General features: G+C 38.7%; 2 protein-coding genes across 7 annotated transcripts in view; both read left to right on the top strand.

The window, feature by feature from the left end:
• LOC109632194 (F-actin-uncapping protein LRRC16A) overlaps positions 1-9,742 on the top strand; it is a 63,110-nt gene extending 53,368 nt beyond the window's left edge. For 2 of the 6 annotated variants that reach the window (XM_069537188.1, XM_069537186.1), the window contains 12 exons: positions 98-185; positions 516-656; positions 1,273-1,290; positions 2,059-2,125; positions 2,242-2,468; positions 2,640-2,749; positions 2,902-3,132; positions 3,291-3,504; positions 4,977-5,013; positions 5,556-5,804; positions 5,926-6,069; positions 6,940-9,742. In XM_069537188.1, the coding sequence (XP_069393289.1) occupies positions 98-185; positions 516-656; positions 1,273-1,290; positions 2,059-2,125; positions 2,242-2,468; positions 2,640-2,749; positions 2,902-3,132; positions 3,291-3,504; positions 4,977-5,013; positions 5,556-5,804; positions 5,926-6,069; positions 6,940-7,106 (1,693 nt within the window). In that variant the 3' untranslated portion in view covers positions 7,107-9,742. The remainder of the gene's footprint in view (positions 1-97; positions 186-515; positions 657-1,272; positions 1,291-2,058; positions 2,126-2,241; positions 2,469-2,639; positions 2,750-2,901; positions 3,133-3,290; positions 3,505-4,976; positions 5,014-5,555; positions 5,805-5,925; positions 6,070-6,939) is intronic. The other 4 variants (XM_069537190.1, XM_069537189.1, XM_069537187.1 and 1 more) reach the window with 3 other exon arrangements.
• Positions 9,743-9,937: 195 nt separating this feature from the next.
• LOC109632085 (secretagogin-like) lies at positions 9,938-24,209 on the top strand. Its single transcript, XM_020091206.2, has 11 exons — positions 9,938-10,137; positions 10,529-10,599; positions 14,177-14,269; positions 16,779-16,868; positions 17,492-17,548; positions 18,291-18,368; positions 18,862-18,917; positions 19,719-19,764; positions 19,892-19,951; positions 21,971-22,039; positions 23,614-24,209. The coding sequence occupies exons 1-11, from the start codon at positions 10,068-10,070 to the stop codon at positions 23,740-23,742; spliced, it is 819 nt and encodes a 272-aa protein (XP_019946765.1). The 5' UTR covers positions 9,938-10,067; the 3' UTR covers positions 23,743-24,209.
• The last annotated feature ends 946 nt before the right edge of the window (positions 24,210-25,155 follow it).

Genomic DNA, 25,155 nt, shown 5'->3' with positions numbered 1-25,155 from the left:
TTGTGGGTTATATAGCACTAATATGCGTATATATATATATATATATATATATATACTGTATATGTATTGGGTTTCTAAAACACTTTCTCTGTGTCAGTGAGGTGAAGCTGAGTCTAGCGTCCTTCCTGTCTGATCGCATCGTTGATGAGATATTAGAGGCTCTTTCCACTTCACAACACACTCTGGTAAGATTACAGTCGTCACGGCTTTCAAATGGTTTATCGATTCATTCACAATGGCTGTTCATTTGAGCTCGCTAAACATATTTTCTGCTACAACTACCTTCACTGATTACTGATTATTCACAGATCTGAGTTACGTTGTTTTCATGTGATTAATAATTAGCAGCACTGTGTTTCCACCAAGTTTTAAAGGGTAGATCTAATCCTTTTCTTTGATTTCTCTTATTTCTTCTTCTCACTCATTTCCCCCATTACTAACTCTTCTATTTCCATCCAATCTTGCCAATCTTTTTCTTTTTTATTAACCTTCTACATCACTTCTACCCTTCCCAGGCAGACCATTTGGTACGTCGAGGCCGCCCTCTGGTGCAGCAGGAGTCGGTGGATCTGGACGTCCCAGAGGAGAAGATCCCTAAGCGGGCATCGGCTGAAATATTAGAGGCAGAGAGGCTGGAGGATCTGGAGACGTGCATGGTAGGTTTGGGTGGGTGTGAGCTCAGAGTATGAACAGTGAAGTTATGTCAATGATTTAATTTAATTTGTAAAGAATCCACATAAGATTTTTTTTTTCATGTTACAGTTTGTTGATATTACCCTCTACTGGACACAACTCTTAATTTTCCCCAAAGCAGCAAAGGATTAAACAATTAAAGCAGTCTATAATAGTTGGCTTGTACGTACAGTTACATACGAGAGGCTAACAGAACATATTGAATAATATTGAATAGGTCTTGATGGGAGATAGTTTCTTTTAGCTCTAAATATTTAGCGTTATCTAGTAAATAGATACTTTTGTTGGCAATAGCAGTCTGATTGATGATATGACAGAAACATGCATGTTCGTCGAAGTCCTCATCTGTATGTTAATGCCTTCATACTCTTGCTCTTCCCTTTTTTTCATGCTTAATCCCTCTCTTCTACCTACCTCTCCTTTCTACTGTGAAAAGGCTGCACTAGAGCTCACAGCTGTCACGACTGTCTCTCTTTCTTTTTCCCTTTAATTCTTCAGCCTTACTGTTTGTTGTCTCTCTTTCTCTTCAATCTTCTGTTCCTCTGTTCTTCCTGCTCTTTCTACCTTTGCTCCATGGAGACTTTGTGCTGCACCAGTGTAAGTACTCTTGGACTGTCCCTCTAAACTCACCTTTCAAACTTTTCTGAAAGTCTCACTGTCCTTTTTCCTTTTCTGTCTCTGTCCTCACTGCCTGCCTCACACACTCCTCTGTGCTATAGAGTTTTTCTACAGCACAGAGAGCTTCCTGCACTCGGACATTTTTCTTCATCTATTATAAAAAGAGAAGAAAGAAACAGTATGACTGTAGTAGATGCATACAGCTGTTTGTCTGTCACTTCATCACTCACTTTCCAAATTATATGTCACACTGTTACAATGCAATACATATTTTGAATGTGTCAAACCACATTGCACTGCTCATCTCCCAGGGTTTCAACAAGCTCTTAACTAGTCTAGTGTCAACTTTATAATTATTTACCAGTTATCAGCATATTTTTTGAAACAACAAAGCAATATAGCACTTGTGACTTTTATAAAGTTTTGTGGAGAAATGATTTGATGACCAACTTAGTTTGGAAAGAGAAGACTTGCATAGATTTGGCTGAATAATGTTTGGTCTTAATGCAAATATACTTTACAAATAAACTCCTGAATATTAATCTCAGTTACAGTTGAACTTGTTTTTTGCTGCTCAAATGCTGCTCATCACTGGGACATTTCTTATTAACAGTTTTAACTTTAACGTGCACACACACTTATATAGCTTTTGAACCCACTTATTCAGGCATAAAATGTACTAATGAAAGTTTCATTTTTTGATTCACAGTTTTCACAAATATTCACTATTGTTTGTCTCCTCTTCAGATGACTCCTAAAACCAAGAGGAAAAGCATCCACAGCAGAATGCTTCGACCAGTGTCTCGTGCCTTTGGTATATAGTTCATTTGAGTATTTTAGTTTATATTTGACATGACATTGACTGATACAACTTGTTGTAGATGCGAGTACTCTTGAATATTGAACTGATGTCTAATAACACACCTACAGAGATGGAGTTTGACCTGGACAAGGCTCTGGAGGACGTTCCCGTACATCTGGAGGACACTTCGACATCATCTCAAACTCCGCCTACTCCGTCTCAGGTCTTTCCCAAACTGGAGCAACGTCTGCCGGGAAAAATGGTGGAGCTGCCATCTGAGGAGGAGAAGAAGCTGCAGCACTTCACCAAACTACGACCACGCAGGAACAAAAAAAGACATTCCAGCAAAGTACCTGTGAGTCAAAATAAATTTACGGCTGCACTTCAAATCTATAACATGACTTTGTCTCACATGGGTGGACTGTTTTTGAAAACATGCATGGAAACAGCATTTCCACTGTTTGTCCAGATACTGGTACCCAACCCTACCAGATATGGTTTCATATTCTCCAACTTCATCTTTCAGCAAATAAACAGTGCTCCACCTCAGGATGGGGAGCAGAACGGCCTCATGGGACGAGTGGATGAGGGTGTAGATGAGTTCTTCTCAAAAAAAGTCACCAAGATGGATTCCAAGTAAGAACAATGCAGTAACTATGTTCTCCTCATTACTGACTGACATGTATCAGATGTTATTCAAGTGGCAGTGTATTTAGGTTTGAATGCCTGGTTGCAATATTTATTGTAACATACACATTAACCATGTTAAATGTTTTTCCGCCTGTCAGACGTTCCCTGAAGAATTCCGAGTCTCAAGATGGGGAGAAAAAGAAGAGTAAAGGAGGTTTCCTCAACCTCATCAAACGATCTTCCAAATCTGACAAAGCAGATAAATCAGAGAAAAACCAGACGACTCCTTTATCCTCTGGTCTGTCCTCAGCACCAGCCTCGGCCATCCCTGAGGAGCCCTCCTCACCAAAGGTGGCAGTGAAGAGCCCAGCACCTGAGTCAAAGTCAAGGTATAACAGGATGATTGTCCTGTTAACTACCAATACTGTCAGGCTTATATTGGTAATCTATGGGTATTTAACAGACGGTTTTACATACTTGTTTTATTCAACTGCTCAGTGAATGCACCAGTCGAGTCCAGCTTCACTAATACTTTCTGTCTTCACAGTAGAGATGCCTCCAGTCGCTCGCAGCCCGCAGACTACAGCAGCAGCTCAGACCGATCAGAAGAGCTGAGGACGCCCGATTCCATAGACGAGCCATGGGAGGGTTCAGATGGCAGGGGCAGTCCTCAGGGAGGGAGGCGGTACCCGGGAATGCAGATTATGGGCAGCGGCCTCCTGGCAGAGATGAAGGCTAAGCAGGAGAGGAGAGCACACAAGGTGAGGTGATTTAGACAGTCAGCAACATGTGGCTGAGGCTGTGCTGACTGCTGCATTAGCCTAAATATTGAAAATCCTGTGCAGCTTCAAGGAAACAGTTATTTTCTTTATTGTTTACTCTGCCGATGATTGAGCCGCAGATCAGATGAGTAAAATGACCTGAAGTTGAAATGGTTTTATAAGATATAAAGTGCAATTCACATACAAAAGTAGAAACATGGCATCCACAGAAGAGAATGACAAAAAAAAAACCTCTGATGAAATATCATGTAACATGCTAAAACTAAGATAATGCATTCTATGTAAATCTTTTTAAAGTTTAGTGGAGACCTACTACAAGCTGTTGGTTGAAGCCATTTCTATTCATACATTTTTTTAAAAGATGACAATTATAGATTTACTAAGATATCTAAGATATCTATTGGTGTGTATATGTTAAGACAAGCAGCGAGGACACATTTTGTTTTGGAACAAGCTGCTGAAGGTGTTCAGCCTCCACCTGTCAAACCTGTTCTGTCAACACATGGTGGGTTGTAGCTGGGAGACAACATAAAATAAGAAACACTGACTGACACGCATACATGCATGCACGCACGGACAGATGCTAAGATTAGCATTTATCTCCAGGCTAGTCATTGTGCCAGTCGACATGTTGACATAAAAACACAAACAACCTAGATTTTTTTGCCAGAGGACAAGGTGGAAGGAGGAGGCGGAGGAGGAGGAGGGAAACGTGCAGAGGAAGAGATAAAAGCGTGAGAAGCAAATCTACAGAACAAGAAAGAGGGCTGAGCTGCAAATTCTCATGATTCACTGTAGGATGCAAATATTGTTCCTGTTTATATTACTTCAAAATTCCAGAATTCAATAAGACACCTTAAACTAAAACTAGTTTTCTCTCTTATTATATCTCTTCTTATGTCATTTATTTCTATTTCCTGAAAAAGCAAATTAATTAATATCTGAAATAAAGAAACACATAATTCCACAAAATTACTGGGGCAACATGTATCTACAGAGATTAATGAAGGCAACTGGTGTGTGTCAGCAATAAAGATGTGAGTTGGTGTGTGAGTGTATGAGTGTATGAGTGAGTGTAGTAAGAGGTTTATAGTGTTTGCAGCATTAGGGTTTTTTACTGACCTGATATCAGTGGCACTAAAGCTACTCCTGCCATCTGCTTGTTCTGGCTGGAGTCCACCTGTTTTATCTGACACAAAGGCGCCACCCTCTGTTGAAAGGTTGTACGTACATTTGGTATCACAAAACTGAACTAAAATTATAAGAGTTTAAATCTAAAAAATCAAATATATATAAAAAATTAACTTAAACTGTAAAATATTCTAGTCTTAAAATGTGGTCTTAGCATTATTGAGATTTTGGATAAGGGGTAATTTTACACACAACTTAGGTTTCATGTTTCTATGTTTCTTTTATTCTTCAAACTGAATAATGTCCATGTGTTTTTTCAGTCTTCCAGCCCTGATAGACCTGAGAGCAATCCAATAGGTGAGTTTTATTCTAAACATTTATTTTTCACTTGGGGCAATAAACCTCACTGAATAATATGATTTTGTTTCTGTTAGTAGAGGCTGATTGTTTTTTACTGCTGGAGTTTGCTGCTCAGAGTGTCTGTGTGGTGGTAGAGATGGGAATAGAGTTCAAACCATCGAAATCAAACGAACCCCCTTCTTATCAATTCCTTTGATCAATACCAGCAGTGAGGATTGTAATGAGAGCACTGGGGCGTCAGGTATGACTGTCCACACAGAACATTGATTAGGAATCATTGAGGGAATCACTAAAGAGTTGGATCGATTAGAAGAATCAATAATTGCATCGGTATCAACAACATCATATCGATCCCCATCCCTCTGTGACAGAGAAGAGAGTAAAGTCACAGTTGAGCTCTGTGCACTGTAAAATAACTGCTGCACAGCCCTTGTTCTGTTTTTACTTATTTTTCTTCACATCAAATAATAAACAGAAATCTGATGTTTAAAAGTTTCTCATGAACAAATATCCGACACACTCTCTTTTATGTTTTTCAGCAACCAAATCTCAGCCCCCTACCCCAGAGAGCAGCAGGTCTCCCAGTGGTTCTAATAAACCAGACACTGGTTCTCCAGAAAAGACCAAGCCTGACACAGCCCCTCGTCTCAGAGCTACATCCTCCTCGAGTCCCCCGGGGGGACCAGTAGGTCCCAAGCCACCGATGCCGCAGGGGGCGAAGCCTGCCCTGGCTGCACGACCCAGCATCCCACACAAGCCCAGGACCACCAGTAGCAGCAGGAGCATAGGTATTAAACCAGCCCAAGACTTGGTCGTTGCACTGAGGGAATAGATAATGTTTAAGGAACATACAGACATTTACCAGGGAAACCCAATGCTAAAGTACCATGTTTTTCATCTTTCTGACAGATGAGAGTTCAGATTCTCCCAGCAGCAGCAGTGCGTCTCCTAAAGTAGCAGTTCTCCCCACACTGAAGAGGGCGATGTCAGAGAAAGACAAGGAGGGTCAGACCAGTTTGCAGTCAGGAGGCTCCAACAAAACCACTCAGGAAGGTGGGTCGTAAGAAAATGTGTCAAAATCTTTGAGTATCTTTCCTAAGCCCAAAAACGCCCTGGTTTGGATGTTAATAGATAAATAGAAAGTGAAGTGAGCAGATTTTTTGGGGGCAGATTTCTCATACATAGACTGGAGGATGTTTGCTGTCACTGTCAGGATCTGACAGTGTGACAACCTCCTGATGGTCTCACGTATTTGCATTGTTCTCACGCAGGCTGACTGTCTTTCAACATGTCCATTATGACACATCAGACCGATAGATTCAGGTCACAACTCTCGCTCAGTTTCTCTCAAGCCTTTCATCGATTATCTATTATGTAACTGACAGTCTGAGGGCTTGGTGATTTTTTTTCATGCTTCCTTTTTTAGTGGTGGTGAAACCCTCTGGTGTCTGGCAGCACTACACACATATCATGATTTAATCTCACAACCTCTGTGCCAACCTCATAACAGAATAACTAGAATGGCACTCAGTAGAGCGCAGACCGCTGCAAAGGCCCAATAATCCCCTTAAATACAATTAAGCTTCACCAAATTTCACATACACATAGATATCAGTCCCCCTAAAAGGCCAGATTTTTTTTATATCTTGATCCCTGGAAAATCAAGACAAAATTGAAAAATGCAATGTTTAAGAAAAATCCTGTATCTTCCCCCTGATCTACCAACAGTCTACAACTGTTACCAATATTATCTGGATCTTCGTCTCTGGGATTTTCCTAAACCTGCAAAGTTTAAAGTGGGACTCAGGTTTTCATTTCTTTCTGTTTTAGTTTGTTTATTCTAAGTGGATGTAAGTCCGGCATTAGAAGATGAGGCTCCAACTTAACACTTACTATTTTAATCTTCTCTGTCTCTCTTTTCAGTGAGGACAGCGTCAGACCAGCGATCTAACACTGTCCGTACTAACTCCGAGGATCACGGCCCCTTGAAGAACAAGGACCAAACTCCAAACCCAGACAAGGACAAAGCAGGAGGCAGGAAGTCATCCGATTCTAGGGAGGAGGCAGATAAAGACTTTATTTTAATATGAGCAAAAAACTTTTGACAAGCCTCAGATGTTCTCCTTAAGAAGTGAAACTAAGGGGGGGATATGATATATATGTTTTTATTTATGTGAAGAGGTTGTACCTGTACTCTAGGTCCTGTCCGACCACAAAGTACTTATCATGTTTGGTTTGCAGGACGACCTGCTATAGTATCAGGTAATAGACAGTTTCCAATTCAATTTAATTTAATGATTTACAAAGAAAATATTTTGGGGCGTTTCCTTAATAATTTTCTGTCATGTCTCCTAGTAAACCAAACTAAATCTCTTTAGAGCTTCCGTCTCACAAACACAAATCAAGTTTTCAGGATTTGAGGAAACTGGTCGTGGGATGATCCAGTTTATTCAGCCAGTGAACGACAAAACCTGAAATGGAGTGTAGGTTTGTAAAGTAATAAGAAAAAAATAAAAAAAGAAACAGCAGAATTTTTGTGTAAAAAAAGAGAAAGAAAGAGACTGTGAATCTGAGTGTAAAATTCTTCCTTTAACTACTAATCTAAAGTCTTTTTACTAATATGTTGCAGTAGCTTTTCTCCCAGGGACCAAACACACAATAACAACACCACTACCACTGTACTGTACTTGAACTCTACTGTACATCAAACCGGACTGGGACCCTCGGTTTATTTGTATAGATGTATCGAGGAGCTACTTTCAGTACATGCAGGTTACTTTCCTTTATGCAATTCATTTTTTAACAGGAAAATACAGGTTCAGCTGAGAACGTCAGCAAAATAAATAAATCAGTAATACACTCTTGATGTTGCTTTGACAGTAAAAGGACGACAATAGACTAAATCATCACGTTCCTTCTCGTATGTGAGAGAATCGGAGTGATCATGTGTGTTTGTGCTTTGAGAGGACTGTAGTACACTTTAACTTCACTAACAACAATCAATAAGGCTTCAGCACTGTTAACACTCAGCAATCACTGTGGATGAAACGCATTCATCTTTATGTTTTACGTTCAGCCGATGATGTCTTTTTTTAACGATGTGCTGACGGTCCAATGAAAGCAAAGAACTTACTCAGAAAGAGGAATGGCAAAGAGAATCTGATTTTCAACCTCTTCAGTTAGTTTTTGGTGTAAAAGCAGAACACTGAGTAAACTCCAGCCTGAAAACTCTTCTTCTTCCCTCTGCGTTTTCTAGAGAATCCTCCTTCAGGACTTTCAGGCTCAGCTCGCTTTCACTTTGCACTGTGCAATAACTTCTTCAGACTCACAGCATCGTAATCTCAACACAGCCTCTGTAAACGGTGCCTGAAAGTGAAGGTGAGCTGAGGGTAGCTGTATTTCGACCACATGGACCTCTGCTGGACTATTCTGTAATAACAACAACAGGTCTCAGGATGATTCCGCTCATATTTTTCTCTTATAAAAGCAAGAAATACCCTTTTCACACTGCTTCACTGTCTGTTTCTCTAATAGATCTTGGCAGCTTCATTTACAACCTTCAGATACAGACTCTGGCAGTTTTCCTAATGTTGTATTATGATATAATTTGGGGCATAAATCTGGCCTGTCAAATGAGCTTGTTTCAAACTACAGTGTATAGATTTTTCTTTGCTGTGTTACTTACTGAATATTTTGTTGTGTTGTGGCAGGCTGTAGTAAGAGCAGCAGATCTTATGCCTAATCAGTGTGAAAGGGGTACGACTTTAATTGTACTGTACAAGAGTCAAGATCATGTCCGAGGCCAAAGGTCTCACTGGTGCACCTTTTCCTGTGGCGTCCATGTCTCTGTAGGTTTAATCTTTGTTATCAGTTGTTATCACTGTACTTGATATCAATGACCACTCGGATTTTCAGCCTCAGTCCCAAAATCAAACAGCATCTTTGTGTTGAGTTCCAGAAAACTGGAACAGGAAAAAAAAAAAAACCGACTGTTGGCATTTGAAACCTTTACTGTTTTCCTGATGCACGAAACTTCTAGACACTGGTTTTGTTTTTCTGCGTAGAGTTTCAGAAACAGCTGGCAGTGTTTCTGTCGAGTCGTGTGAAAGACAAACTTACTGTTCGGCTCAGAAAAATGATCATCCACTGCATCTCTGTGGAGAAAGTGAAAATGACGAGTAGCGTTGAGTCTAAACTCCAGTGTGTGTGTGCGTGTGTGTGTGTGTGTGTGAGACTGCATGACGTGGCTGTGAGTTGTACCGTATGTACAGTATATATGTGCTTTCATACATGTAGGTGTATGCATGTGTATATATGTATGTGTAATATATGCACATGTAATATACTCACTCACTGTGACTTATTCACACGCCTATGTGACCGCAGCAAACGCTTTATTGCTCTGGTACTAAGTTCACGTCTGTACTAGGGGTTTGTTTGTAACTTATTTGAAATTTAAAAAATTGTCTTTGAACTGTTGTTGTTTTTTCCCTCTCACTTGTACATTGTGTTCATAAATGTAGAAATTAATTCTTTGTACTTATTGATTTGTTATTACATGTAATCGATTACTTCCATCGTGGTTTCCCAAAAGAAATAATTTTATCGGTCTTGATACATTAGTTTGTCATGGATCAATATGTTTCACTAAGTCGTTCTGCTGGTGTTAGACATTTTCTTCATGCAAATATTAATTCTGATTAAAGTAATTTTACAGGATTTAAAATCTCTGCATTGTTTCTCTTTTCTTTTCTTTTTACTTCAGATGAGTTGAACATCTGTTGTGCGGTGTGATTATACCGCCACTAGATGGCAAATACAACGCTGCACTACTCGCTCTTTCTCTCTCTCTCTCTCTCTCTCTCTCTCTCTCTCTCTCTCTCTCTCTCTCTCTCTCTCTCTCTCTCTCATGCACAGAGAAGGTGTGGTTTTGGTTTTACTAAGTCACAAAGAGCATATGTCAAACAGGAAGGCTGCTGAACAGTGCATCAGCAGTTTGTCACCTCAGTCTGACTGACAGCAGCTCACTTTGTCAGCTCTCTTCATCAAACATGGATTGTGCGTTTGATAACCTGGATGCAGCCGGTTTCCTGGAAATCTGGCAACACTTTGATGCAGATGGTAAGAAGAGTTCATGACATGTCTTTATTTGTTTTCTGCATAAATGTACAGAGAACAGGAAGCACGGTATGTTTCAACTCATTGTCCACTGTTACTAGAGCTAAAGGAGGAAAGTACTTCTATTGATTCAATATATGTGAATATTTGCTGTTGCAACTTATTTAATTTCTTAGCATCATCTTAAACATTATCTTAATAAAGAAAATGTAATTGGGTGTTCCTGTTTATACAAGTTAAAATCTAATATTTGATGAAAAGAGGAATTAATTCGTTTGTTTACTTTATTCACACTCTCACTCTCTCACATTTGATATGTGAAAAACGCAAACTTGTTTTATTTGATTTGTGACCTACACCTACTTCTAACACAGTTCTTTTTTTATTTGGACAGATAACGGCTACATTGAGGGCAAAGAGCTTGATGAGTTTTTCCGTCACATGATGAAGAAACTGGGTCCACAGGTAAATGAGCTTTGGATCAAATCATCCCAGCAGTTCAATATGACTCGATGTGATACAGTGCACGTGAAGGGCAGTCTAACAGGTACAAAAAGATTGGAACATCATTTCCATCAGAGCATCAAAACTCACCGGAGGACACTTCATTATTGAGGATGGCTGTACTCCACTTACTAAAGATCCCACTTACACAGAGACCTCACAACAAGCGAGGGATGAGGGTGGCAACACTGAAGGTCACCAGAGAAGATGTAAAGTGTCTATGGCGTCTGTGGGTTGGAAACTCCAGGCAGTCGTTCGCTGCAAAAGGTTTTCCAAAAAATATCAAAAATTCAGATTGGCGTTATGTGTCTCTGTCTGATTTGAGCCTTTCAACTTTGTTCACTGTGTTTAGAAGGTTTTACTGTTTCCAACTCATTTCTTATGCTTAAAACAGTCTGCGCTGGACATGTTGATGTTTTTCTTTATTGTATTATATGTTGTTGCACATGTTCTACAACAACAGTTGAAACTGCCATGAAAATCCAAGTTAACACTGATCAATTTTGAGTTTGTGGGAGACGATTTGTCCGAATCAAAGCATAAAATCTGCTTTTAGAAAAAACTAATTGTCTTTGGACTGAGACTTTGCAGAATTTGTGTGGGCAGCTGAACATCGGCAGCTGTCTGGATGGGTGTGGAGACGGTCAGGATGTTAGACACAATACAATTTTAGAGCTCTGGTCCCTGTCAAAGGAAAAGCATTTGACTTTGTTACAAATTGACCTGGGGGGAAATATACGTGTGTGTGTGTGTGTGTGTGTGTGTGTGTGTGTGTGTTAAAGTGAGATAATGACATATCATGTTTACTGAGCAATGTTAAATGCTCCTATGCTGCCAGAAGGCTGAGTGCTCCCCCCAACCATTTATAATAGAAAATTATATTAGTGTACAGTAAAACTATTGTGTGTGTGTGTGTGTGTGTGTGTGTGTGTCCTGGACTCCCTTGGATACTAATGAGGCTGCACTAAAACAAAGAGACCACCGACCTCGGGTCACTTAGTCTCTCTGGTGTTTGCTCTTTCATTAACGCCCCCAGGATGATGAGTGTGTATGTGAAGATACAGAAACACTCATTCTGTTGAAGGCTCGTGTTTCGGAGAGCAGTCAGTCTGAGTGAATTGATCCCGAGGGGAAACTCTGGGATTCCTGCTCCACAGTCTGACATCACTCCGAGTCAGTTACTCTGTGAAGCTGACCTGCTCCACTGGCAGGTTTCCTTCAAAAAACCCAACGATCTGTCACGGTCTCCTTTGCTGCTGCTGAGACTGAAGACGCTGTCTGACACTGCACTTCATTTCCTCTTTCATCCACACGATATCAAAGTGTGTGTCAAATTAAAGGGATAGTTCCCCCCAAAATTAAAATGCACTCATTATCTACTTAGCACTATGCCAATGGAGGGGCGGATATTCTTCTGCTAGTTAGAGAATGAGTGAATTTTCATTTTTGAGTGAACTATCCCTTTCATTTGCACAAGTTTATGTTGAGGGGACATTCAAATCTCGACTGGTTGATAGTTTGTCTCTCAAAGCCTTTTTTACCATCATTACCGCATTTTACAATCAGTACTGAGGACTGAGATAGCAGTGTATTGAGATACAGTATATATGAGATATAGCTTCATCCTCAGTTCAGAATGATAATAATAAGACTATGACTCAGTGGAAATTTAGAATACTGTTAAGAGAGCATGATGTACTGTGGATGAAAATATTGTAACATTTAAAAACTTCCTCCCACTATCTAGATATGAACCTAAAATATCCTGCATTGAAACATGTTGCACATTAGGAGCCATAGTCTTTGCAGTAGTGATCAGGGGATGGAGTCAGGAATCAAGACACCTCTGCTTCACTCATGAGAGAAGATTAAACCTACTCTTAATCAGCGCTTCTTGAATCTTCATTTCCCATCTTGTGCAGGCTTGGTTAAACTTGGAATCTCAGGAACAGATCCCATATCTGTCTTTCTATTTTCTTTAAATTTTTAGTTTAGTTTTCAGATGATGCAATCAAATTTAATATATCAATTTTGTTGTGCAGCAGGGAAACATTATGGTTCAGATGTGTACATTAAGTCAAATATTAACATGTGTGCTTTAATAACCTCTGCTTAGCAGCAGGAGATTGCTGGCACTGATCACGAGTTCCTGATAGAAGGCTGATGCCGAAGACAAATAACTTGTTCGTGTATAATGAGTGAGGGACTGGCACCTCCAAGTCTGCGGACTGTGTGCTCTGCATGAATCGATGACTCAGACATCGGAACCGTAGACCCACAGGTTTCTATAGTTACAGTACTGCCACCACGAGATAGAGGAAGATTAGCAACTGAATATACTAAAATATTGAATTCAGTTTTTTGGAGCTTTCATGACCTTCTGGTTGAGAAAAAACTTATCCAAGCAGGCACAGTAAATGTGATTCTTAACTTAGACATGCTCCTGTCTTTTTATCTAAATGTGTCTTTGATTATAATCTGATAAAATACATTCTCCATATTCCATATCCTTAAATGAATCATGGTAAAAGTGGCTCCTGATTCTTGATCTATATTCTGTAGAACTGTTAGCTCTCATCAAAGACACAGACTGAAAACAAGATCATTTTGAAATAAAAATCTACCGTTATAGTTTCTGTCATCATGTGTATCAGAATCACTGAGTCGGCCAAGGACCAGTTACATAAGTCACGCACACACACGCACACACACAGTTTCAACAATGTTTCAAGGACATTTTGTCTGGGTGTGAGAAGGCAAAAGAAGAAAATGGCAGATCAGAAAAGTAGACTGAGTCAGTTTTTTTCCTATTAGAAATAAAATAAATAAATAAATATTATTTTCAACCCTTTTGAAAATACTATCCAGGGTTTAGTTTTAACAAGTTTAATAGAAGACAATAATGAATGAAATGTAAGACCTGTATGTCAAGTGTGACTGACATGAAGAATTACTAATTAAAGATGCAGTGAGGTATCCTGGAGAATAAACCTCGATATTATTGATATATTCTTTATCTTTCAAACTACAGACAGAAACAGTCGTTATCTATATTCTTTACCACAGCAAAGTGGAGTGGACTGAGGGAAATTCTAACCAAAGTATTTGTTGGCCGTCAGTTTTAACTTCCATGTTGTTCAAGGGATATTCACCATCTTGTCCTATATTCTAAAAAAAGGAACAACAACACATGGAGACATTACAAACTAAACAGGCTGCCAAAGCATTTCTCTTAAGACGAAAGTATTTCAAAATGGAACGTCAGTAGCTTTATGTAGATGAATTTATTTAAGACCTCATACATAATAAGGCTTAAAAAGATTAAGACTTTTTACGACTCCACAGAAACCCTGATTATATACTTGATTTACAAGAATCTGTGTGGTACATTTATTACTGTATTACATTTATTATTTTTGCCACATTATATTCTCTGATCATCACTTGATCTGTGTCCAGTTTAATAAACACAGTGGATTTGATATTGTGGCTTTGGGGCAATTACACTGCTGCATTTAAATCTATTGTGTCTCTACAGGAGAAGGTGACTGAAGAGCAGGTTCAGAGACTGAAGCAGAGGTTCATGTCCGCCTACGATGTCACTGCTGATGGAAAACTACAGATTCAGGAGGTACGACAAATATTTGTCTCTTAAGTTATTCCTTCACACACTTGGCAGTTGTTTCCTTCACACACTCTGTCGCCCTCGACACAGTTTTATCTTTTCTTTCTAACTTCTTTCTCTCAGACTCCTCTATTCCGCTCAGTTCTTCTCTTTATCTACCACCCCTCCTTCAACTTCTGCTGTAACGTTTATTTATTTACCTCATGTATCTCTACAATGACTCAGCTTTACAAAAACTCATCCCCTGAGGGTTACACTAAGCACTCACAGCATTTATCTAAATGAAATACATTCAAGTGTAAATAAAATCTCATCTGAATGGCAGAGTGACTCCTCTAAATGAGAAAATTATTTTGTGCTATTGAGTGGGACTTTCAGAAAACTGAAACAAATTGCTCTTTATTGAGGAAGGCTGATTCTCCAGTGACTGTCACTTTATTAAATAAATCAAACCTGACTGACAACCAAACGGGATGTGGCCGTTTCCCAGAAGTGTAAAGCCATATTTTGAATGTTTTCCACCCCACACTTCTCACTGAGGTGCATTCTCTCTATCTGGGAAAAAAAAAACATTAGACCAATCCCTTAATGCATTGCACCCACAGAGCCCAAAGCTAAAGAGGCTGGAAAAAGAAAAAAAATCAATAGATATATGCACTTTTGACAATACTGATCTACTGAGACTGGTGCAGAGACAGGGCGGTCGAAGCTCTTTGTAGCTTTTTTTCCAAGATGCACGCCCTGTCGAGTAGGGATGCACCATCCCACTTTTAATCTCCCCATACTCATAATATCCACGAATAGCAAATCAGACGGTCTTTTTCCAAATATAAAATGTTCATACATTACACTAATATTTTTTGTAACATATTTATGTAAAGTAACATGAGGCTTTAATTTTATTTAAAAGAGTTAACTCAAATAAATATGGAGGAGCGTGTACTTGACACAGAAAAAGGAATCTGACCTGCAAAGATGAAACAAGGAACTCGTACCTACTGTTGCATTTATGTGGTTTGGGTATCAAAAGTCTGTCATGGACCAGAAAATGTACTTTACAAATTATTGATCCCAAGAAAATATTCAAACACCTCTAACCTCTTTCACCACCTGAGCAAGAATCATGTCAAGCACATTTGAGTGCTCACAACAAACCCCAAACTTGGATGTTGCAAGAGGCTTTTGCCCGCGACACACTAAATAATAAAGAATCAAAAAGATGGAAGGAGACAGCTGATGTTGCTGCTTTTCCAAGTTAACATTTGCAAAGACTGGAGTTTATATGGTTAAGAAAAGGTATATGAGTAGCAAGTAACAGGTAACAGGAGCCCAAGCTGCTTTGTTTGGAAGCAAATAGATAATTCAAATTACTGTACACACCAATGCTTTACCCCCTTTAGTAAAGATTTTGTAAAATAAATAATAATAAAGGCTTAAGGCAACAACGCTTTTGCTTTGTTCAGCATTTTATTTCTTGCTTGTTTGTAGTTGACATCATTGTTGGTGCATTGCGCTTTTTCTTCAAGCTGTGCTTCAGCTTTGGGACCTAAATATCTATCATCTTGGAATATACTGAGCCAGTTTAATCTGCTAATGGAGGGCTGATATTGTTAAAGAAGGACAGACAAGAAGAGGACAACATGAATTGGAACAGAAGCAGGAGGAGCTGGTGGAGGGATGGTTCATCTAAATGACAATCAAATATCGATCCCTATTGGTGGTTAGGCTCTGTGCTTAATCAAATTCAATCTGAAATAAAACTGATGCCATGTCTCAGTTTTACTTTGATTAAGTTGATATATATATATATATATATATATATATATATATATATATATATATATATATATATGGAAAGAATAGTGAGGGACATATTGCACTTTCAGCACAAAGAAACCAAACTGCAGGGCTTCATGAGAAATTGGACAATAGGTTACTTAATATTTCTTAGGTAACTGTGTATTACAGAGTTAATGCATTGAGTTAATGCACAGCAGTGCTCACAATCAAAGTTCATTGAATTGAGTTTCCATTTAGATTGAGGTGGAGTTGTCTGCCAGTGTGAGAAGTGAAGAGATGACTATGGCAGTCAAGATAATAATGAAGCCAAAATCAACAAAGATGAGATATCAAGGATACTTTGTTGTAAATCAGGTGTATTAGAAAACTAGAAAACTGTAAACAATCTTGTGGTTGTCTTATCGATGAGCAGAAAATCATTAGCAGGATGTTGACCACTAAGTTTCCTTGGCAACGATCAAAACATGGATTCATCACCATAACTGCAGAGTATTTACCACAAGATTAAAAACATTGGATTGAAATAGTTGTAATAATCAACAGGGAAGTGAAACTGGCCCATTTCATCTGCCTGCTCCAATGACTGTTGAGTTTCATATGATCCACTTCTTCTGTAGGAAACAGTTCATAAAAAAGGCTCATAAAAGCTTCCTGGGACATCATCATCCAATCACTGCTCACTCGTCTGATCTCTGTACTACCTCCTGTTTTCCAGCTGGCAAATATGATCCTCCCTGAAGATGAGAACTTCCTGTTAATCTTCCGCAGAGAAGCTCCTCTGGACAACAGTGTTGACTTCATGAAGGTAAGATCACACAACATGATATGTCAATGAAAGGTGAAACGAAAGAAACTGATTATTCACAACGTTATAAAAACAACACAAGGTGTCCTCATCTGCAGTGGATTTACACAGAGCCCTTTTACATCAGGCACCAAAATGCATTTTGTGGTCTCATCTAGATATGAATGTAACATGATTAAATTCACTCCTGGTATTAATAAGTGTCCACAGTGAGATCTGTTTATGATCCAATTGCTCTGTCCAGCTCAATAACAACAATACCCAAAAAATAAAGATAGAAGAGCAGAAAAAGATGGTTGCCAACCATTATTATGCATTATTGCATTTGCTTGCTTCTCATTTAGTGTAATTTTCACCCAATCAACAAATGTCTTGAATAACATCTATAGCTTTGTGTGTTTATGCATAGCTCTACCTCACTGGTTTGGAACATTCTACTATCTGAATCCTAGCAGTGTTATGTGGAATCTAATAGTGTTTGATATTTCAGTAATAAGCTCACTTGTCTTTGTTGGTATCACTATAAATACAAAATGACACCAGTAACGATTGTACAGTTGTATATGAGGTTGGAATGTACTCCTGTAACCATTAATGGATTCATCCTCTGCTCCTCACTGCAGATATGGAGGAACTATGATGTTGACAGCAGTGGCTACATATCGGCTCAGGAGCTCAAGGTGAGGATGTTGAACAAAATGTACAAACCTTCACACCGCAGAACCAATTACACACGTCTTTTCTGCTCAAGGAACAACCAATAGTTGTGGTGTTGTGGTACTGGCAGAGAATGACTGTAACATTTCACCACTATTTTTTCCTCTGTCATAAACTCAGAAAAAATCCTTTTTCAGCTTCAGACATTTCTTCAGAGTGAAGATTTTTGGTTCTACTTTAGATTCGATTTGGAAAGAAAATAACATCAACCAGGAACACTTCAGCTTTCTATCTGACTGCCAGCTGTGGTTGTCCGACTGTTTGTTGACCAGAAGCTTTGAATTTACAGAAACCTTGTGTTGAATTATACACCACTCTAGAGGTGTATAATTCGACCCTTTGCCCCTAGTGTTTAAAGAGGAAAGACAATTTGTCTTATTGAATCTCAATACTTAAAGAATCACAATACTTAAAGAATCACAATAGTTGAAGAATCACAGTGCTTAAAAATTGTAACACATATCGGATTCTATCGTATTATGATTCTATCAAGTATCATGATGGTATGAAATTGGTAGATAAGCATATTGTCCCAGCAGCTTCATTTTCCAGGGGGGAGGTAATTTTATTGTTTTGAACAATAAAACATTTTCAGGTAAAGTTCAGGTATTTCTTGCTATATCATCTGCAAAAATTAGGTGCCAATTATTTTTATTTATAATTTAACACTCTCTTGATTTGACCGTTTTTCTGCTTGTTCCTCAGGCTTTCCTTAAAGACCTGTTTCGGCAGCACAGCAAGGAGGTGTCGTCTGACAAACTGGAGGATTACACTGACACAATGGTAGTGACACACACTCACACACACACACAAACACTTCTGCTACTCAGGCAAATTAAGCCACATTTATTGAAACTGAAAAAAAGTCAAAACAATCTCAATCCTCACCACATCATTATCATTTTAGCAACAAGCTCTTGATGACTACGAAGCTTTAAGTGGCTCCAGTAAGCTTGCTTTCTACCAAGCAACTGCTAAATGAGACCACAGAAACCAAAACTATTTCCTTTGAGACACTCTGTTGAGATACTGTTGCAGCTGTTAAAAGACAGAAAGCCAACAAACCATCCCTCTCAGTTATTTCGGTGGAAACTGCGAGCCTCAGACAGCACAGTCCTGTTTTTTTTTATTTCAATAACTAGAGAGTGAGTCTCGCTCAAATCAGATCAAAACATAGGCTGGCTCTGGAGTCAGGGCTGGTGTCGGGAAATAACCACAAACAGAACAGGAGGCAGTGGCCAGAGTTATTTTTCAATATGTCCTTTTTTTCTTTCAGATGAAAATCTTTGACAAAAACAAGGACGGCCGTTTGGATCTAAACGACCTGGCCAGGTATTTTCCCAAGTGCTATTCTTTGTCCCTGCAATGTTAAAATGTGACTGTAACCTATGATTTTTTTATTTAAAATTGTTGTAACCAGTATGTGGCTATCTTATATTTTCTTATCTCAAAAACATGACTGCTTTGGTTAATACCTTTGCATATTGAGACAACACTTCTTCACTTCAGTACATAAATGAGGCCGGGGTGCCGCCATTTTGCACATTTGATGATGTGTGGTGTAGAGAGTTGGACCGCACACAGAGAAGAAGCATCAGGACATCTAGCTAGCTTGTGGTCAACTGTTACAAGAAATGTATGTGATAACCATCATATGTATTTAAAGATGGATGGCATGACAGCTCCCCAAAAGTTAAGTGTCTGGATCACCCCCTGGTGGCTGGCTGCACTATGGATAAAATTAATCCTGCCTTCTCCATGTTAGTGGATTAATCATTATTGATGCTTGTTCAAGTGATCATATTTTTTAATTTTTTGGTGCTGTTAGGGTTAGGGTGGTGGTATATCCCATGGTTCCATCCCTACTGCACAGATGTTGGCTTCAAATGCCCAAGATGGCAGAGTTTGTATCAGGAAGTTTTTTGGATTCACTGCTGAATTATGGGAGGAAGTGGAGACTTCATCCATCCTTATAAACAGTCTATGGTGAAAATATCCATACAACCACAACCCCAATCAATTACATTGTTATACTGTATCTTAAGTTTCCTCCAACAGGAAAATGAGGAATTTATTTTCCTTTTTTATAACTAACTTAAATATTTGTTAATTTTGTATTTCTGTCTCAATAAGGATCTTGGCTTTAGAAGAGAATTTCCTGCTCCAGTTTCAGCTGGATGTAAGTGTATTGTTTATCTTGTTCTTTAACACTTTTGTCAGATGAAAACATAAATCATGCTCCTACAGGTGAATTTGTCTTCTGTTATTTTTCTAATTTTTGATAATTTGTCTCTCCTTTTTCCAAGTCCTGCAGTAAGGAGGAGAGGAAAAGAGATTTTGAGAAGATCTTTGACCATTATGATGTTGTAAGTACTGTCTCGATCAAATCTAAGATAATTAATGTTGCTGTTACTGTTGAATATTTTGGACAGTGGGTAATTTAGTTTTAAGAAGAACCTCTGAGATATGGTCACCTTGTTTTTCTAGAGCAAGTTGGCCAATATATTATGTGTTGTGTCAGAGAGTTTGTATATTATCTCCAAGACCACAACAGGAGTAATTCTTTGCACAAGGGATCTTTTTTACTGCTGAGGCAGATATCACTGCTCCTTAAAATGTCCCTTTCCTTATGAAATTAACACCCTCAAAACTGCAAGTGTGTGCGGCCATGTGCGTAAGAGGACTCAGAGAACTGACCCTGAATCCAATTAGCTCCCTTAGCTCTAATGTAACATAATAAAGCTAAGCACCCATTATGTTGTCAAGTCACTCTCTGGGATGATGATCACTTAAACTGTAGCGCCAGATGGGAGTCAGTAATTCCTATCAGGAGTCTCTGATGAGCTTCCTCTTTTTCTGTGCAATATTTATGACCAAGTCCATAAGTGTGTGAGATAATAGTCAGTCTGAAAGCCTTTTGTTCTACCTCTTCTACTAACATTCCCTTCTTTCATGTGTATTGCACTCAGTGGTGGAGGAAGTACAGTAAAAATTAAAATTAGAAGTAGAAATAAAAAATACAAACTTAAAGTAAGTGAGGACTTGCTCTAAAATAAAAAAGTATTTAAATTACTAGCAGAGTGTAGCTTATTCCCTATAAGGCAACAGTCAACTACATTGTTATCACTGAGTGTCTGCAGTGACCTTTTCTAAATGATGCTGCTGATGCAGGAGGTGGGGTCTAATGTTACCTGCCCCGCTCTGATTCGATCAGTGGACTGATTCACCTCTTGTTGTTCATTACCTTTAAAACAGAACATGTAACACAATGCTTTGTAAAGGGAAAGGACAAATGCATTTGTTAGCCGCATTTGAAGGAGCTTTCGAAATTAAACAGCTTGGTTGTGCCGATGTCTCGCAATTGGTATTCAATCAATAAAGCCTCCGAGGGATGTAGCCTCTAAATTGGGACGCAGCTACAGTCTGTATAAAACATGGCCAGTGCCTTAATCTGTCTGTCAAGTATACAAAATAACAACATGACAACAGGCTTTTTCAACAAAGTACATATCTTTTGCCCTGAGAGAGTAAACATTTCTAAGATGTCAGATTTCAGACGATTAAGATGATTTGGTATCATGGCAGGAGATAAATATCCCCATTTGAAAAGGCCCCATTTGAATGTTCTTTCAAGCAACCATATCTGTAGTAAGGGACAATAGCATCACTCAGTGTGACAATGTAGCGCTCTAGCACTTGTGCTACAATTCATACTGAATGTAATCTGAAGGTAGAGATAAATGTATAGTGAACATCTAATGCACATCATTAAAAAACAACCAGTAAGTAAAAAGGAAGGCCCACTCATGACTATTAATGTGACAACTGGAGACAGAACTGAACCAAAAAGCACAACAGCAGATAAACTCAAGTGGAAAGAAAAAGGGGTTTTATTTCTCAGAGGTCAAAAGGACAGACAGGATGGTCAAAACCAGGATATCAGTCTGAACAGCAAACAAATCGGAAGGGGCAGGCAAAAAGAGAATCAAAAATCCAAACAGGTTTGTAAACAGATCAGGAACAGGCAGGCAAGAATTCAGGACGAGAAAGCTGGATAACACAAACACATGGAGTGAATGGAACTAACCACTCTAAATACACAGAGGAAGTAATGAGGGAATGAGAAGCAGGTGAGTGTGTGTGGGGAGACTCAGGTGAAGGGAATGAGGTCATCAGTGGCTTGTGAGAGGGACTGGATCTGAAACACAGAAGAGACATGATTCAAAACAAGGCAAGGCAGAATGTTGAGACACTAAGGAATACACGCAAGAAAGGAAAACTAGTGATTAAGTAGTAGAATAATGTGAGAGGGCTGTAAAGACTGAAAAGTAATTGTTTCATTTTATCTTTCTCTCTCTCGTCCTCTGTCCCCTTTTCTCATGCAGAGTAAGACAGGAGCTCTGGAGGGTCCTGAGGTGGACGGCTTTGTCAAAGACATGATGGAGCTGGTCAGAGTAAGTGTGTTTCAGAATGATTATGTTTCAGAGTGTTGTACAAACAAATGTTCCCTATGAAGAAGTCAAATATTTAGATTGTTTACATATATATATATATATTAATACTATGGTACATAATAAACTTTACTCCTCTCAGCTCCAAGGGTTCAGAATCAAACTCCTTCCCTTCTGATCAAAATGTCTCCATGGAAACAAAAATCTTTTAACCACTGGACTCTGAAATCTGTTGTAGACCAGGATTACAGCAGGTCAAAAATACTTTAATAGTCTTAATTTAAGTCCACTTTTCCATAAACAATAGTATTTTATTTGTTACACACACGTGAAGGAATTAAATGTAGTTTTTTTTTTTTTTTTTTCCCTGTTTCTGAAATTCCTTTTAATTTAGTCAAGATTTTGCTGTTTTACATGAATAAAAAAACACGCTTAATCTTCATATTGTGACATAACCAAGATCCTGACATGACACACAAATTAATTTGAATTTGAAAACAGGTAAGTCAGCCCTGAAGGAGATAATATTAATGCTAATAGCAAGTTATTAGCAGAGAAACAATTCAATTGATCAAAGATCAGTACCCAATGTTCCTGTTGATTTGCAGGCGTTAATGTAAAACAAGTCAGCAAAACATTACAGAGGTTTCAATGGTTCTTCTGTAACTGTCTGGTGCTGGTTGCACAAAATGTAACCCACAGATCTGCCACGTGTGCAACATCACTCCTGAGACTGGGCATGCATGCCACAAATATCTGCTGCACAATTACCATATTAAAAGAAAGACTATTATGGATTGCACAGCTGGTGAAAATAACTCATTGATCATTAAATAAAACTGAAAGATGGGCAAAACAAAGTGGGCTGTCTGATTTTACTGCCTATCACACTATAAAATAAAAGTACATTGAGTCATTGACTTATTCTGAGCAATGTCAGACTGCACAAAAAGCATTCCCTCTCACACCTATTGCTGGGCGCAATTGTCTTGTCACAGTGATGTTCAGTGACTCACCAAACCAACACACTGGAGGAAACAAACTCAGTGCACAGAAAATATCAATTCACCGGTGCCCCACTGCATTTCTTGCCTAGTTAGTTACTATCCTAATTCAGAGAGCTTATATTCTTTGGAACAGATGATCATTGAGTTTGATGGGTGTAGACCCATATAAGTGCTGGTATAATGTTCATATAAAACACTGATGATGCACATATGCCACAAACTAGAACTTACCAGACGGAAACTAGAAAGGTACTGGCGGAGCGTGCTCCTCTGCCACGGCTAACACTCTGTCTCTGTTTAAGACAGTGAGGAAAAAAATTCAAAAACCACCTGCAGTCTAAAATATAATGAGTTGCTCCATGGGTCGTGCAACACCCCTCAACACAATTCAATGTCGGTGTTTTTTTGTTTTTTTTATGATCCGACAACTAACAACTAGACTAACAAAACTGATAAGGGTGAAAACACAGCGTCCTTGGCCGAGGTAATAACTTCATGAAAAGCAAAAGAGCATTTGTAACGACACATTGACAATATTACGCCTTCTCCTCCATCCTCTCTCCTCTGCAGCCGAGTATCACCGGTTCTGATCTGGACAAGCTGCGAGCCGTTCTGCTGCGTCACTGTGACGCCAACAAGGACGGAAAGATCCAGAGAAATGAACTCGCTCTGTGTCTGGGAGTCAAACCTAAACCTTAGTTAAAGATGTGTGATGATGTTGTGTTTGGAAATACTCACTCTGTATTTGTTGTATAGTCAATAATGCCAGAAAGCTGTGCCTTGATTCAGATCAGTCGGAGGTTATTTAAAGTCAATATTGATAAAGTGTTATTTGATTCTGAATGATATAGATAACAAATGATTTTGGGTCCTACGATTTCAAATAATGCATGCTTTAGGGCTAAAGGAAAATAATTAGATGTGAATGTTTTATGCTGTCTGGTGTTTTTGTAGTGTATCAATCAGTTTGTCAGTGAATGTGTCAGTGTAGCTTTTGAAAACAAAATGATTTTAATATAACGTGTTGTTCTTTAAGGAGCTGTAGTACGCAGGCCATCTCTGATGTTTGGCCACTTGCATGTTCCTCTGCAAAAAGACTGAAGGTTGTTTATTGTCATTTCAAAAACTGAGCTGTTGAGAAAATAAAACAAGGATAAAAATACTGAGCATGTTTCATAATCTCTTTACCACTGAAATGTGATGCAGTTAACAACCATTCTAAATACGTGAAATAAATCCAATGTATATTTATTAAGTTAAATTACTCTTAAGTTGCATATTGAGGGAATTAACATTTTGATCTATCTTTTGATAGTAATACATAATGTTATTTTATTCATTATTTTATGATCTTGAAAATAATCCTTGATCATGAAATCTGTTGCACCACCTGATATTATGTGCGCCATCCATAAATACAATAATTTGTTTCTCTTCAAATTCAAATCTAAGAGATGAATAGTCTTCGTTGATGACATTTTTTCATCAGCTATAAGTTGGATCAAGGAAATCAATTATTATAAACATGTTCTTTGGATTTCATGCAACGACCCCGAACACATTACTGAAGAAACGTTCTAAATAGATGAGTCAGAGAGAGAAAGGGAAATGTTCTTCATATCGAGGACCTATAAGAGTTTGTTTGCTGATCATCATAAATCCTTCAAAAAGAGATTTCAAACATTTGAGCTGAACAGTTTTATATCAGCTGGATCCACTGCACATCATTGTGACCCATCTCTTGTAAAATGTAATAAGCTGACAGGGCGAGTCTCTGTTTGTTCACTAGAGAGAAAATCAACGTGGTTAAGTAGATGGAAACCCCTCCGGCCACTAAGAAACAGCTAATGATGCGGACCTAAAAGCTTTACTCTGCCTCAGATTGACCTTAAAGAGCTGTGGTGTGTGTTCTGACAGTCTCTGCGTGGGTTTGTGTTTGTTCACTAAACATACAAACACTAAAAAGGACACTTTGGATAGTGTGTTTGTATAAAGTACACATCCATACATGTGAGTGTTTGCGTGTGTATGTTGCTTTGTAGCTTTAAGGGCTTATGATTATGTGTATGAGTGTGGACAGAGCAGCTTCCACACAGCTGCTGCAGAACAAAC

Source organism: Paralichthys olivaceus, chromosome 13 (genome assembly GCF_024713975.1).
Source record: "Paralichthys olivaceus isolate ysfri-2021 chromosome 13, ASM2471397v2, whole genome shotgun sequence".
In the NCBI taxonomy this organism is placed as follows: Eukaryota; Metazoa; Chordata; class Actinopteri; order Pleuronectiformes; family Paralichthyidae; genus Paralichthys; species Paralichthys olivaceus.
Note: the sequence above shows the minus strand (reverse complement) of the source record. Positions and strands in the feature narration are given on the sequence as shown.

Excerpts from the sequence above, each read along its gene's own strand:
- LOC109632085 (XM_020091206.2), top strand. The coding sequence starts at position 10,068 with ATGGATTGTGCGTTTGATAACCTGGATGCAGCCGGTTTCCTGGAAATC. Across the intron at positions 18,369-18,861 it reads AGGATTACACTGACACAATG|ATGAAAATCTTTGACAAAAA; the intron begins GTAGTGACACAC and ends TTTTTCTTTCAG. Across the intron at positions 18,918-19,718 it reads GATCTAAACGACCTGGCCAG|GATCTTGGCTTTAGAAGAGA; the intron begins GTATTTTCCCAA and ends TGTCTCAATAAG.